This window comes from Anomaloglossus baeobatrachus, chromosome 4 (genome assembly GCF_048569485.1).
Source record: "Anomaloglossus baeobatrachus isolate aAnoBae1 chromosome 4, aAnoBae1.hap1, whole genome shotgun sequence".
NCBI classification, from domain to species: Eukaryota; Metazoa; Chordata; class Amphibia; order Anura; family Aromobatidae; genus Anomaloglossus; species Anomaloglossus baeobatrachus.
This window is the reverse complement of record NC_134356.1, coordinates 639,593,052-639,609,153: the sequence shown is the minus strand read 5'-3', so window position 1 is coordinate 639,609,153 and position 16,102 is coordinate 639,593,052. Positions and strand designations below refer to the sequence as shown.

The window sequence follows — 16,102 nt, the reverse complement described above, 5'->3', positions numbered from 1 at the left end:
GGCACCTTGGTTACTTCTGGCACCTTGGTTACTTCTGGTACCTTGGTTACTTCTGGTACCTTGGTTTCTTCTGGCATCTTGGTTTCTTCTGGCACCTTGGTTTCTACTGGCACCTTGGTTTCTTCTGGCACCTTGGTTTAATTATTTCCATTTTTCCAACCAGTTGCGAACCAGTTGCCTTCTTCTGTCTGCTATCTCACTTCCATCTTTTGTCCATACTAGTCTTGATATAGCATTTCAGTGTCCACTACTTCGAGATTACTTTGGAAACCACAATTTCAGGTCAACCTTAAGCAGTCTCATTCTCCTGACAAGGCCTAATGTAGAAATCTCAACAAGAATACCTGTTTTAAAGTTTTGACAGAAGACATGGTCTAATCCCTGACGATTAGTTGTTATCACTTTCTGCCTATATATTTCTACCACTAAAGGGTGAATATAGCAATTTGTGCCAAATTTTCAAATAAAGACCAACCATACAATGTACACTGATGAGCAAAAGGGTAACAATGGTTTGTACTTTTGACTTTCAGGCTCCATATCTCACCATCCACTACAGCTTTGAGCCTGAGATGACCATCATTTTATATACAAGAGACCTAGGTTCCCAGACAGGTGACTTTGGGCTTAGTTCCTACACAGGGGACTTTGGGCTGGCTAGGTTCACAGACAATGGACTTTGGGCTAGGTTCCCAAACAAGGGATTTTGTACTAGGTTTCCAGGCAGGGGACTTTGGGCTAGGTTCCCAGACAAGGGACTTTGAGCTAGGCTTCCAGACAAGATACTTTGGGATAGGTTCCCAGACAGGAGACTTTGGGCTTAGTTCCTAGACAGGGGACTTTAGGCTAGGTAACCAGACAAGGGACTTTGGGCTAGGTTCCCAGACAGGGGACTTTGGGCTAGGTTTCCAGTCAGGGGACATTGGACTACGTTTCCAGATAGGGGACTTTGGGATAACTTCCCAGACAGGAGATTTTGGGTTAGTTTCCCAGATAGGTGACTTTGGGCTTAGTTCCTACACAGGGGAATTTAGGCTAGGTTCCCATACAGGTTACTTTGGGCTACGTTTCCAGACAGGGAACTTTGGGCTAGGTTCCCAGACAGGAGACTTTGGGCTGGTTTCCCAGACAGTTGACTTTGGGCTTAGTTCCTAGACAGGGGACTTTGGACTAGGTTCCCAGACAAGGGACTTTGGGCTATGTTTCCAGTCAGGGGACTTTGGTCTACGTTTCCCAGACAGGTGACTTTGGGCTTAGTTCTTAGAAAGGTTACTTTGGACTAGGTTTACAGACAGGGGACTTTTGGCTAGGTTTCCAGAGAGGGGACTTTGGGCTAGGTTTCCAGAGAGGGGACTTTGGGCTAGGTTGCCAGACAAGATACTTTGGGGCTAGGTTCCCAGACAGGAGACTTTGGGTTAGTTTCCCAGACAGGTGACTTTAGGCTTAGTTCCTAGACAGGGGACTTTGGGCTAGGTTCCCAGACAAGGGACTTTGGGCTAGGTTTCCAGACAGGGAACTTTGGGCTAACTTCCCAGACAGGAGACTTTGGGCTAGTTTCCCAGACAGGTGACTTTGGGCTTAGTTCCTACACAGGGGACTTTAGGCTAGGTTCCCATACAGGTTACTTTGGACTAGGTTTCCAGACAGGGGACTTTGGGCTAGGTTTCCAGACAGGGAACTTTGGGCTAGGTTTCCAAACAGGGGACTTTGGACTAGGTTTCCAGACAGGGGACTTTGGGCTAGGTTCCCAGACAGGTGACTTTGGGCTTAGTTCCTACACAGGGGACTTTAGGCTAGGTTCCCATACAGGTTACTTTGGGCTAGGTTTCCAGACAGGGGACTTTAGACTAGGTTTCCAGACAGGGAACTTTGGGCTAGGTTCCCAGACAGGAGACTTTGGGCTTAGTTCCGAGACAGGGGACTTTGGGCTAGGTTCCAAGACAAGGGATTTTGGGCTATGTTTCCAGTCAGGGGACTTTGGGCTAGTTTCCCAGACAGGTGACTTTGGGCTTAGTTCTTAGACAGGTTACTTTGGACTAGGATTACAGACAGGGGACTGTGGGCTAGCTTTCCAGAGAGGAGACTTTGGGCTAGGTTTCCATACAGGGGACTTTTGGCTAGGTTGCCAGACAAGATACTTTGGGCTAGGTTACCAGACAGGAGACTTTGGGCTTAGTTCCTAGACAGGGGACATTAGGCTAGGTTCACAGACAGGTTACTCTGGACTAGGTTTCCAGACAGGGAACCTTGGGCTAGGTTCCCAGACAGGTAATTTTGGGCTTAGTTCATAGACAGGGGACTTTAGGCTAGGTTCCCAGACAGGTTACTTTGGACTAGTTTTATAGACAGGGGACTTTGGGCAAGGTTTCCAGACAGGGGTCTTTGGGCTAGGTTTCCGAGCAGGGGACTTTGGGCTAGGAATCCAGACAAGATACTTTGGGCTAGGTTCCCAGACAGGAGACTTTGGGCTAGTTTCCCAGAAAGGTGACTTTGGGCTAGTTTCCCAGACAGGTGACTTTGGACTTAGTTCCTAGACAGGGGACTTTGGGCTAGGTTCCCAGACAGGTTACTTTGGGCTAGGTTCCCAGACAGGAGACTTTGGGCTAGGTTCCCAGACAGGAGACTTTGGGCTAGTTTCCCAGACAGGTGACTTTGGACTTAGTTCCTAGACAGGGGACTTTAGGCTAGGTTCCCAGACAGGTTACTTTGGGCTAGGTTCCCAGAAAGGGGACTTAGGGCTAGGTTCCCAGCAATCACCTATCCTGTGAAACCTGCATCATCAGAACCTAGAAATTTGGGCTTCCTTTCATGGAATGCAAACTCAGGCAGAAAGTAACTACAAAATATGATAGGACATGCGATTTGTAAATAAAAAATAGAATATTTTAATAGTCACCCTGAGGCCCATCTCTACAAGAAATTGTGAAGGAATCGCTGGCAATACAATACTTAACAGAGAGAAAGAAACAAAAAAACCAAAAACAACCATCAATGGTGACCAATGAAAGGAGATACATAACACGTAGGTCGTCATAATACAGCAGCACATCATCTCGTAGAGTTCTTTATTTAAATCATGTAAACATCAAATGTGAGATTTTGTCACCAGTTAGCAGCTTCCAGGCTGCACTAGACACAAAGAAATATGGCTTCCCCAACCCACGTTTCCTGACCCCAATTATTAGCAAAAGGGGGTTGGTGTAAATCCCCACCACCCATACATTCACAAAGGCTTAGCATCACAATGGTCATTTAATTCCCTCAAAGTGCATTTCTCTATGGCATGTAGAAGTCAACTGATTGTCTGACTTGCGATTGACCAGCAGTGCATTGTTCGGCTTGACTGGCCCATGAAAGTTTTATATATTAATTCTATTTTTTGTGTCTTATGTTGGAGCAGCAATGTTCCACTAGTCCTGCCTTTAGTTCTGCATTTCTTAGTGCCAACCTATACCATAGGTTTCTTTAACCTTCTTCCAGAAAGTTGTTCGGAACGTCAACCATCCGGCACAGTGTTTTTCCATTAGCACCACTTTCCGTCAGAGGTCAATGGTCAATAACGTGTTCTTCTTCAAGCAGAGGACTAGTCTAGTGGTTGTCCCATTGCTGGTGGCCTCTTTAGGTTTATGGCGTTTCAACACCTTCTTCAGTTCTCATAGTGTCTGTTCAGTTTTTATATCACCAGTGCACAGAACACAAATAGATTTGCGTGCGGCACAAATTCCACAACACATGGACCATCTGTGTTATTCTGGTTATTTGCACAAAATGATCAAGGTACAGAGAGAACCAGTAGGGTGTTTAGAAGAAGGGCTCTTTATACACATAAAATATACTGTGCGAGCGCACACTGCAACATACAACCACTTTATGCACAATGCATTCATCCTCTTATATTCATGTCCTTCATGGCTTCCCCCCCTCTTAGGCAAAAGCTCCTATCCTTGTATACCCAGGCCCATGGAGTGGCAATCATTTACAACACATGCTATGCCAGTCCTCCTGTAGCTGCGCCCCAGCGTACTCTACAGTATGTGTTTTGACATAAGCTTCTCTATAACCCCAATTTCATTCAGCTAGACATAAAGCATTCAACCATTCTCTCAATGACTCACATCTGATCTCTCACACTACTCCAATCATATCTCTGTGGCTAATATGTCCTGGAAGGAGAGCTCCATATCGGGAAGGGTCATGATGGGCCCATCATCCAGGTCCTCTCCACTTAGAGCCCGCAGCCTCTGCTCTAGGGCTTGACATCGTTGGCACATATGAAGGTAGTTTTGCTGCAGCTGGCGCTGATAACGGATGACCTTCTCCTTCTCATCTCGCCATGTCTTCCTCTCCCTCTGGAAAACATCCGTCATCTGCTCATTGTTCTGTCGTTCTGCCTCGAGCTCCGTGCGAAGTGTCTCCATCTCGGCCTCTGATAATACCGTATCTTCTCTATCTTCTCTTTCTACTTCTGTGACACGTAGTCTTTCCTCAGCTTCCCTTGCCCGCTGCTCCTGAGCCTCTGCTCGGCCTTTAGTCTCCCGCAGTTGGGCTTTCAAACTAAGAATTTCACTGGCTCGAAGGGAAGACTCGTCTTGAGTTTCCCGTAGCTGTTGACGGAGAGATGCAATTTCTGATGATTTCTGGCATACCTGCAGGAAATAGTAGAATTTTAGATAAAAGAAACACTTTCCTCTACTCTTCATTCCCATGTTTATAGGGCAATTTTTTAGGCATCTGTGGTGCTTATTTTCAGCTCTAGAGATCGTAGGGATGTATATAGTGAGTTTATGCCAATGTGACCATTGACTCAACTGAAAACTGCTTCCTCTGGAAAACAGCAGAATATAGAAAACATTACATAAATTCACTTTATTTTATATATTTTCTATGCTTCTACTACTCATGGCTCGTCTTTAGGGTGAGCAAAAATAGCAGTAGCACAAGGTGCATCATCTGTCCCTATTGAAGAAGTACCAATGGCCGCAGTGGCCTCCGATCCCATACTTGGTGCCTAACCTTATGGAAAGCATACAGCTATATGTAACGCTGCGTTCCTGCCTCTCCCCTCCTGCAGGGACGTGCTCTAACTCACCGATGTGGCTGGCTCCCTCGCTGCCCGGCGTCCCTGTTCACTCCTCCACGTGGGTTCCTCCTCCACCCACCTCCCGTAATCTATGCGTGCGTTACAGGACCTCCTGGCTACCAGCCCGCCCGTCCTGCTTGTTGACACCTGGGTCCAGCCTGTCCTCCCTGTTGGTACTAGAGACTCTGCCTGCCTGTCCTGCCTGGGCAGTACCATCTGCCTTGCTGGTAACTTCGCTTGTCCGGCATGCTCTGTTGGTGCTAGAGACTCTGCCTGTCCATCCTGTTTGGGTTAGCTGCCCTGAGCCACCCTCGTGGTCCCTGTCTGCACTTGAACCTCAGTCCTGTCTGCTCCTGTATCCATCTCTGTCCTCAGGGTCAGCTGCCACAGTCCCGGTCCTCTACCCCACATTAGGGTAGACCCAGGGTCTCCCTGTGGTCCAGTGGGTCCACTACAGCTTGCCACAGTACCATCACCCGGCGGCGAGTGTTATTTCCTAACTTATTATTTAGGTAGTGTATTTGGGCACTATATGGTACATCATAATGCCTAAGGCACCACCCAACATAAATCTGGACATACTTATAGGTTTGCTTTTAAATGCTTAGCAACCGTTGGATATTTCTACAGTTTAGATGTGCATCATGAGAAAAATAATCCACACTCTTAATTTTTTCTTTCCAAACATTTTTTGTTTTCCGCATCATACATTTTTTTTTTATATTCTCACCTCCCACTGTGTTTCATCCATTGATGGACTAATGGACATCTTCCTTTCTTTTTCATATGCTCGGACCTTGCTTTCCTTAGACTCTCGCTCTTGCGCCAATTGAATCTGTAACATGTGTTGGCCTCTCTGGCCCCGTTGTGAACTTTGCCTGGACCTGGTAGGACCTCTGTGACCTTCATCTGATTTGTCACCAGGTTCTGATCTTATCAAGTCATCACAAGATGGTGGAGACCTTAAACCTGACTTGGGTGGTACGCTGAGAATTTTATTAGCGTTCCCACCATCTGACAAAGACATTGCTCTAAGGCTCAACATGTTGCTTCTGGAACTCTGGGTGATATTGTGGGCACTGCCTCCAAAACGACCTGTTGGCATTAGTAATGCATCCAGTTGGCATGCTGTTCCAAGCTTGCTGGGATGTGTTGGAAGGCTAGACATGGAGTTTCTACCGGATTCTGACATGCCACGTATGCAGTGCCCTGCCTGGCTTTCTGCTTCCCGCAGACGATCTGGTCGGTAGTACAGAGAGAGTTGAGGCCCACTCTCTGCAGCTGGGTAACATGTGACCGCTGAGTTTCTTCGCATTCCAGGCTTAAGAGGTGTTGGGCGCAGAGCATTCATTTCCTGGAAAAATTGGCAAGCATTAGTTGACTTTTACAGTCATATCCAAATGATTTACATTTATGATATTCCATGAATTTCATTTACAAACACTAACTTAGAAATGCATGCAAATCTCATAGCAAATGAGCGGAAATAAATTCTAAAAGCTATAAAATTATATTGGTCTATAAAGATCTTCTCACCAATTCTAGCCGATTAGGAAAGTGGATCAAGCTGGGCGGGTTACAGGGTTTGCTTGTTGGAACCGGATACTCCTGAACAGGTTGACTTTCTGGCTCAGTGTTGGTCACTCTTTCATGATAATCCTGCCTTGGACCCACATGGGATTTCTGGCTTACTTTAATATAGAAGAAATCTTCACTCCGACCCATCTTAGATCCTCCTCCCTTGGCATGTCCTGATTCCTGGGAAAAACCAAATCGTAGGATCCCATCTGAACAACGACTCAGTTTCTTGAGGTGGGGGGGTTTTCGCCCACGATGCTGAGAACCTCTTCCGTGCTTGCTGTTGAAGCCATGCCCAGAGAGGAGGCTACCCACACTGCCCATTGTGCCTCCAGTATGGACAGCTAAGGGGGCAAATTAGGCAAAGAGCTGAAAGGAAAATTGAGGAGCCAAAGGTCATATCCCAGGGTCACCCATCTTTTGATTTAAAGAACCTACAAAACAAAAAGAAAAGTGGTTAAATATAGCATTATACAGTGACTGAGTTTTACGTGCGATGTCTTCCATTACTTGTTTGTCTACAGCAGTGTTTCTCAACTCCAGTCCTCAAGACCCACCAACATCATGTTTCAGGATTTTCACAGTATTGCACAGGTGATGGGTTTTCAGGATTTTCTCTATCTTGCACAGGGAATAAGTCCATCATCTGTGCAATACTAAGGAAAGCTAGGAAACCTGATCTGGTGGTGGGTCCTTAGGACTGGAGTTGAGAAACACTAGTCTACAGGCAGGTTCAAAATGATCCAACAGAGAATTAGAAGACCAGCCGGTGGGCCCAAGATCCTACATAATGGATCCCAGAATATAACACCATTTGGCGACAACTAAAGCTGTTGACTTGCAACTATGAGGGTCACACATGAGTTTTATGCATTAGTGGAAGTGTGCATGGAGAGTGAAGGTCAGAATAATATCCTCTAATGGGCACAGGCAAGTACAGGCCAAAGCTTTTCAAATATATCTTTCTTTTGGCTTCAAACAGTCTTTTTGATATTACCCTAATCGGGTAAGTAGCTTTACAGGATGCAAAAATTGCAGTTGGACCCGGGGCCAGATGTTAGGCCCTCTGCCACATCAGTATTATAAATGACAAATAGGTGGGCAGGTCCGTTAACAAATTTTGCATTGGGACCTAAAAGTTTCAAGTTATACCTGCATTTTCTACTATAAATTGGATAACCCGTAAACAATTAGAATAATATACATACAGCTAATCTTCTAAATAAGAGCAATAGTATACTTTTTCTTTTAACTACTTGTTGAGGATCTAACCTTGTTTTGGAGGGGAAAATAGAGATACAAATTTTCTTCCTGCTAATAATGTAGGCAGCCCATAATTTAATCTTGCATGGTTGAAATGAGCGTTGAGAAATGAAGGAGGGGGTGGTTTCCTCTATTTCTCCTTAAAGAGAATCTGTCACTCTTTTGAGTTTTTTTTAGTTATTAATATAAAGGTGGCATAGAGGTGAAATTAGCCATACATGGGTCGATTTGCAAAAAATATTTTTTCTATCTTCCAGGCTATGGGGTGTGCGCTGTCGAGAAGATAAGCCTGCCTCGCTTCTTCATTTTATCTGATTCTTCCTCTCCTTCTCTTTAGAGTCCTTGTGAAGTCAGGTGCGTGGCTGTAAATCTTGTGCCTGCGCATATGTTGCGGGCGGAGGAGGGGACGCCGCGCTCTCCCACTGCTGCTCGGGTCCGGCTGCCGCGGCTGCTGCGGCCTGCTGCTGCTCGGTGGCTCGAGCGGTGGGCCGGATCCCGGGGACTCTAGCGGCGCTCCTCGCCCGTGAGTGAAAGGGGGTTGTTGGGTGTGGGGATGGTTTATTGTCCGTGACGCCACCCACGGTTGTGGTGATTTGTAGCACCACCGCTGCTCAATATGGGGATCCCGGGAGTGGTGATGCGGAGCAGCCCGGTGTTGTGTTGCCCCTCCGTGGGTAGGGGTTGGTGATCCCGGGGCCCAGTGATGGAGTGGAAGGCGCAGGGCCTGGTGGGCGCAGGGACGCGGGGGCAGCGCTGTGCCTTGTGGCACTGTGGTACTCACTCAGCCTGAGACGTTGACACAGTTTTACGGTAAACCACACGGCTGGAAAGACGGTTCCCACGGACGGCTGCACTTGCTCTCCCAGTAGGTAAAGGTGATGTCCCTTTGACCTGCACCTAGTGTTTCTGTGTTGGTAGCGATGGGTTCCCACCGGTAACCCGCTCCCCGGCTTGGATATGGGCCGGAGGAGCCCTACTTTGCCCGCAGACGCTGGCCCTGAGGAACTGGTGCCCTGGCGGTGGCGGTGTTCCTCCTTAATGGTTGGACTTTTGCCTTCAGTCGGGACTTGGTTGTTGGGGGATCGACGTCCCCTTCACTGACGGATTCGGCAAATTATGGCGACTCCTAGCCTTGCCGGGGTCCGAGAGGCCCCTGCCCTGGTGCTGACTGTCCTTCGTATACTGCTCCAGACCGCCGGGCCACTACCCGTCCGCGGTCCTTCCAGCAACCTCCGAGCAGTCCCCCTCCAGACTATCACCGCTGTTGCTGACCTTGCTGACACTGTCCTGTACTTAGCTGGACTAACTTCAGGTCTTTCTACGCTCACTTTTGCTCCTTTTCTTCTTTGCTCCACTACCACTTCACTTTCACTTAGCTGTTTACTCAAGCTCTTCCCTGAGCTGACTCTCACTCTGTTCACTGAGCTCCTCACTCAAGCTCCCCCTGAGCTAGTCTGCCTGGTTCTTCCTGCCTCCAGGGCTGTGTACTCCTCGGTGGGCGGAGCCAACCGCCTGGCCCACCCCCTGGTGTGAAAATCAGCCCCTGGAGGAAGGCAACAAGGATTTTGGTAGCCTTGGTGTTCCTAACTGGGATGTAGGGTGTGGTGGTGTGATGACTTGTGACCCCTGGCTTGCCTGGGGCGTCACACATACTGCCTGCCATCTCTACTCTGCACTGTGAAGCAACAGTGACTCCCCGCGTCTGCACACCCCAAAATTAAAGCCTGTGCCCACTGAAGGGTGAAACACTGCAGCTAGGGTCGGTAGGCATAATGTGCAGGAGCAAGAAATCCAGCTGCGCAGCAAACATCACAGGGATACCAGGGAAGAAAAGAAGAGGAGGAATCCTGTATAATGAAGACAGGAGGCAGGCTTATCTTGTGGGCAGCACACACCCCATAGTCTGGAAGACAGACAATATAAAAAATGATTTTTGCTAATGACCCTTCATCCAGGAGGTATACAGGTATAGCTAATTTCACCTCTATGCTACCTGTATGCCCATAATAATAATAATAATAAGATAATGTGGCGCCCCTGAGGCTTCCGTCGCCACAGAGGTACTGCACCTCAGCCAGAGGTGTGGTATCCCATCCCGGGTAAGAATGGGGTCATCTACCGGTTCACAGACAAAACCTGCATACACTCATTGGTAGGTCACACACCGGGTCAGGGTTTAATGCATGCACTCCATTAATACTGAGAGTAGCGACCAGTATGCCTAGTTATGGGTCCTTAAGACGCATTCACTGGCCATGAGAGGGTGGAGTCTACCAGGGGAGGGTGTGGGAGGAGTTAGGGAGTAGAAAGGGGAACCAGTAAGTTCAAGTACAGGCAGTCAGAGAGAAGGAGTAGAGGAGTGAGGAGGTGGGCTGTCAGGAGAGGGACAGCGGAAAGGAAGGACCGAGACAGAAGGAGGTTCCTGGTAGAGATCCTGGGGTCTTGCTAGGCCCAGCTGACACCGATAGAGGAGATTCCAGGGTGCCACGGAAGTACGAACGTCCCGTGGTCCTGTTCCACTAGAATACCGGGTGGAGGGATGCGGCTGCAATACAGGGATGGTCCCTAGACTGAAAGAAGAAAGACATTACTTGTAGTGAAACCGAGGGCCTGGGAGATCGTTGCAGGCGCCCAAGGCCACAACCTGCCACAGATCACCGGCAAAGGGGAGCAAGATACAACTTAGGTCAGCCACCTTCGGACAGATCCTGTGGTAGAGGCGCCAGACAGCCTAGTACAGTTTGGCGCTAAAGAGTCAGCCAGCAAGGACACAGAGGGGTGCACTGGTACTGACCCTTGAACTATCCGGGATCGGCGGATGTCGCTGACAGCGGATCCTGGCATTCCATGGGTAACCGGTCAGCTGCAGCACTGAAACTGAACAGTGAGTAAACATCTTGACTGCAAGCCCTGTGTCGTCTGCTTTATCCTGCACCACATCATCAAAAACCATAGACTTTACCAAGCACCAAAGGTTGCCCCAGGGTACCTGCTCCACCTGTGGGGAGCAAGAAACACCTCAGCTGCCATAACATCAGCCCCGCAGGTCCCTTCCAGCAGCTGCGGCTCCATACTGCAAATTACCACAGGTGGCGTGACGAATCTTAAGATTATAATCTTATATATACTTTAGTACCATCTCCCCCATACCGCCATTTTAATTGACTCCGCCAGGGTCACGGAGTCGGGCCCCGCCACCGCTTACTACCCCGGACTAGTGCGGCCCGACACCGAGTCACCTAAGACCCTGGGGCGGGCGAGTCAATAAAAACTGAAAAGGGTAACAGATTCCCTTTAAGAAAAAAGTAAAAATATACCTAGATATAGATAATACAGTTTACCAAAGCTATTGCAAAATGTGGGATTGATAAAGAATGTGTACACAGAGATAATTGAAGCAGAATTAGAGTGGAATCGCTCCAGATCCTCTCCAAAAATCCTCAAAAACTTGGGGTTTTTGCTCTGCTTCAGCTCCAAAAACTGAGCAATAAAGACTCTATGCGAGCACACCATTCGGGTACATGAACACACATCTTTTTCAGGCAGATTTGGCCTGGAACCTGCTTGAAAAAAAGAGCCAAAAAAAACCTTTAAAAATAAACATATGCACTTGATATCGGGCTTTGAAAGCCATGTTTGGGAGGTGCTAAAAGAAGTGACCTGACGATCCTTCATGAGGCTTGTGCTTTGAAGCTGCCACTATTTTATATATAGAATTTAACAAAAGAAAAACCTACTACAGAACAACAAAAAAACAACAAAAACGCTTCAAGGTAAACTCTGCCAACTTTTTCATGAAGTACCTTCTGATTCAAAAACTAAGCAGATACACCGGCTCCTATCAGATGCCAAGTGCACATACAGTACCTTTAGGTTACGTGGACATGGAGGGCTTTTCAGGAGGCCTTTGAAGTAGATCCTGATGAAATCTGCTCCAATCTGGGCATTATTCTATCAAAGTCTTTAAGGAACACTTCAGGAAAAAATACTCTTCGGCCTCTTTCATACATCAGTATTTCCGGTACATATGTCGCCTGTTTTATATGTACCGGAATAACAGACATATGTAGATGACTCACCCACCCCAGGGCTATGGGACACCCGGTGCCGGGCCGGACTAGTCCGGTGGTAGTCAGTGGTGGCTGGGCCCGGCTCCGTGGCCCTGGTGGGTGTCAGTATAATATGTGGCTTGCTTGTTAATGGTTGTGTTCGTGACGCCACCTGTGGTATGCGGCTAATAAGCCGCCGCTGCTGTGTGAGGCCTCCGGGATGATGTTACTGCAGCAATGGTGGTACTGCTCCCCACAGGTGGAGCAATGCCCGGGGCACAGTTGGTGCTTGTGAATGTCTATGCAGCTGAAATAACAGAGACCACTTCAAGGGTGCAGTTCAAGTTCTTTACTCACACTTCTTGTCACAGCTGTAGGGGCCCTTGGACTGCTGGGACCACTGTTAGGGACCTCCGCCGGTTCTGGGTGATTCTGAGAGTGAAAGCCGGTGCCCTTCTCTTAGTGTCTCTTTCTTCCGCTGTCTTCCTTAGCCTTGCCTTTGTTAGGATGGACCTGGCTTGGCCTCCACTACAGCCTCCAGGCTGGGTGGTCACCTGTCGGCTGATTACCCCTTTTCTGGAAGTCTGCTATGGGCTCTGGCCCTGGGAGCTTACAACGTCCCTGGGCCTCGGTTTTTACTGTTTGGAGATGATCTTTGCACTCCTCCAGTCTCTAGGGACCGTCCCCTGTCGCAGCTTAGTCCCTTCACCGATGTTACCGTGGAACAGGCCACCGCAGCCTACAACTACCCGTGGCACTTCTAGGGCCCTCTCTCCTTGGTACCTCTAGGCCTGCTCGTGATACTTCCAGGACTACCCGCGGCCCTGCGACTCCTTCTGTCTCCTACGTGGTGTCACCTGGACCTCTGGGTCCCAGGATCTTCACCAGGAAGCGTCTCCTTCAGCTTCTCTGCTCCTGTCTGACTTGGAGCTTTCTTTCCTTCTTTCTTTCTTTCTTTCTTTCTTTCTTTCTTTTCTTTCTCCTCCTTGCCTGCCTCCAGCAGGCCTCCTCCTCCTTCCTTTCTCTCGTTCTTGTTCTCCAACTACATGCTGGCTCTATACCCTTGCTCTCCCTGAGGTAGACTGACTTCACTAGACCTTCCTATCTGTATCTGCACTCTTGTGGCTCCTCCCACCCCCCAGTTGCTAAGCTGTAACCTATAGGAGCAGGGATGGGTCTTACGGCCCCTCCCAGCATGCAGCATGGAAGGGTTGCCTGCCACTTTCCCTGGTCCTAGTATGTACCTAACAATGGGTATAGTGTGGATTTACCAGGGGACCGGAGTTCACTCTCTTCCTCTCCCAGAATGGGGCATCACACCGCTGATGGGGTGCAATGACCTGTGGCGACGGAAGCCTCAGGGGCGCCACACTCCTCCACAGCAAATCCCAGCACGTCCTCGGGCTGAAAAACAACAAAAACATGTGGAGAAACTGCAAAACATTTTTGTATGCAAAGTAATAAAACAATAAAACATTTCTTCCCTTTATGGGAGGCACATATCAGTAAACGTTGCGAACTTCTTATAAAGAAACTATGTGTGCACTTTCAGTTCATTGCACAGTTTGGGCACTTCCCCCATAATTCTGGTAGGGGGCACAACGGGTGCAACTAATTACATTTTTGGCTACAACAAGCCAAGTAGCCCGACAGTTCGTTTCTTTCAATCGACAAAACGACACAATCAACCAGCCATTAAGTCCAATGGCCTGTTTACATAGGACACATAAACAACATACCAGCCACTAAGTCCAGTAGCCTGGTATGACATGACACATACACTTCCACCGGGGCCCACATTCCAGTTCAGTGGCCCGGGAACACATACACATGGGGGGTGACGTCTTCAAAAAGCATTAGGGGCAGTACAACAGGAAGGGTGTCATCTTCGAAAAGAATAAGGGGCAAAACACAAGGGACTTCTTCAAAAAGAATGAGGGGCTATGTACAGTTCAGCATCTCTTCATCTTCTTTACTCTCGAGGGTAGATATCAGGGTCCCACTCCGGCATGGCTCCTGGCAGCAGGTATGCCGACAATATCATCGTCTGGGTCCCCTGGGCGCTGGTCCCTGACCTTCTGCGCTGTGCTGCAGCCTGGATTGGAGTGGGGCTACTTGCGGGTGTCGCACGGCGCTGCTGCAGAGGGCTGCTTGTCTGCAGGGGGCTGTTGCTGTGGTCTCTGGGGCCCTGCTTTGGCCGGGCTCCCTGCATCACACACGCCATGGAGATCCTGGTCTGCGTCTCCTGAGTGACTGTCGCAGGATCTCTGCTCAGTTCGGTGGCCCGGGTCGGCCTCAAGGTGGTGCTGCTGCTAGGGGAGATGCTGCGCTCTTGCACTGTGCGGCGCCACTCTGGCTCTTCTGGGGCCGCTTCTCCCTGCAGGATATGTACATGCAGCGCGTACCATCCGCGGTCCCCCATCAGCCGGGTATACTCCACCACATCACCCGGCTTGGCATCGCGCCCTGGGTGGCCTCTGGGCAGGTGCTCCTCGATGTCCCTCCGGGCCACAAACACGTCCTTGCCCAGACCGGGCTCCCGGATGAAGCCCCAGCCGCCTTTCTGCCGGAAATCAACCACGGTGCCCCGTCTTACTGGGCACTCGGTTCCCTTCAGGGCCTTCCTGACCTCTTCTTTGGAGGCCAGATTGGCGACTTCTCGGGCCCTCCGTTTCTCCTCCCGGAGTTCCGGCTCCCTCTGGTACTCGACCACCAGCCTCCGGCACGTCATCTCGTTGGCCAGGGGAGTTTCCTTGGGGAGCAGCGGCCGCTGCAGTCCCCTGGTTTCTATGGGCGCTGCGTCCCAATTCACTCCCGGGGATGCCATTCCCAGGAGGCTCACAAGGGGGCTCGGCAGGGGGCCCACTAGTTGTTCCGGGTCCACCCCTCCCCAGGCTCCGTCTGCGGGGGTCTCAGGCAGGCCTCCGGTGCCCCACCGGGCGTCAGCGGGGCTGGCGGGGAAGGCCAGGGGGTCGGTGAAGAGGCTGGTCGGGGGCGCGTGGCGGGGCTATGGGTCCGGACGGATCGGGGGTTCATTTAGCTCACCCGGTTGCTGCTCCGCGGCATCCATCCACTGGCCCAGGCCTTCCGGTATCCGCGGTGTTTCTCTCTGCCGGTCCGCTTCCACCTCCACGCTGCTCAGCCTCCGGGCCAGGACTCGCATTTCCTCTCTCAGCAGGTCCAGCTCGGGATCCACTCTTCCGGTCCCTGGTGCACCTTGCTGCAGCTCCTCCGCCATGCTTCCGACCTGGGGAATGCTGCCTGGAACACTGCTCGAGTGCTCGACCACGCCACTCGGCTGCTCCCTTTTCCTTCTCGGAGGCGGGGCCGGAGGCTGCACTAGCAACTGGCGCCAGGCTGGCGCCCAGCCCATCACGGCCGGCACCGCTCCGCTTAGTATCAGGTACATTTTCTTTATCTGCTGGTCGGGCGTTTAGGGTCTCTCTGCCAGCCAGCTTATCTAGTCGCCACTTCTTCTTCTTTCGTTTTCTATGGCGGGCACCGCTTCGCGCGCTTTTCTTGTACAAGGGGGCGGGGCTTCTCTTCGCGCCCTTTCTTCTTACACGCCCCCCTTCTTCCCGCTCTCAGCAGCGCTAATGGCGGCGGTTTCTCAGTAAAGTACACAGTCTGTCACACGGTTCTTCAGGCGCACAGTACCCGGTTAGACCGGGCACGAAATCCTGTTCGTGACGCCAAAAGTTGACTCGCCCACCCCAGGGCTATGGGACACCCGGTGCCGGGCCGGACTAGTCCGGTGGTAGTCAGTGGTGGCTGGGCCCGGCTCCGTGGCCCTGGTGGGTGTCAGTAGACTATGTGGCTTGCTTGTTAATGGTTGTGTTCGTGACGCCACCTGTGGTATGCGGCTAATAAGCCGCCGCTGCTGTGTGAGGCCTCCGGGATGATGTTACTGCAGCAATGGTGGTACTGCTCCCCACTGGTGGAGCAATGCCCGGGGCACAGTTGGTGCTTGTGAATGTCTATGCAGCTGAAATAACAGAGACCACTTCAAGGGTGCAGTTCAAGTTCTTTACTCACACTTCTTGTCACAGCTGTAGGGGCCCTTGGACTGCTGGGACCACTGTTAGGGACCTCCGCCGGTTCTGGGTGATTCTGAGAGTGAAAGCCGGTGCCC

The 16,102-nt window shown here is 50.2% G+C and overlaps 1 protein-coding gene across 3 annotated transcripts in view; it reads right to left on the bottom strand.

The window, feature by feature from the left end:
• Positions 1-3,051: 3,051 nt before the first annotated feature.
• LOC142301988 (leucine zipper putative tumor suppressor 1-like) overlaps positions 3,052-16,102 on the bottom strand; it is a 37,076-nt gene continuing 24,025 nt past the window's right edge. For all 3 annotated transcript variants that reach the window (XM_075343057.1, XM_075343059.1, XM_075343058.1), the window contains exons 2-4: positions 6,617-7,092; positions 5,811-6,434; positions 3,052-4,646 (exon numbers count right to left, since the gene is read on the bottom strand). In XM_075343057.1, the coding sequence (XP_075199172.1) occupies positions 4,140-4,646; positions 5,811-6,434; positions 6,617-6,982 (1,497 nt within the window). In that variant the 5' untranslated portion in view covers positions 6,983-7,092 and the 3' untranslated portion in view covers positions 3,052-4,139. The remainder of the gene's footprint in view (positions 4,647-5,810; positions 6,435-6,616; positions 7,093-16,102) is intronic.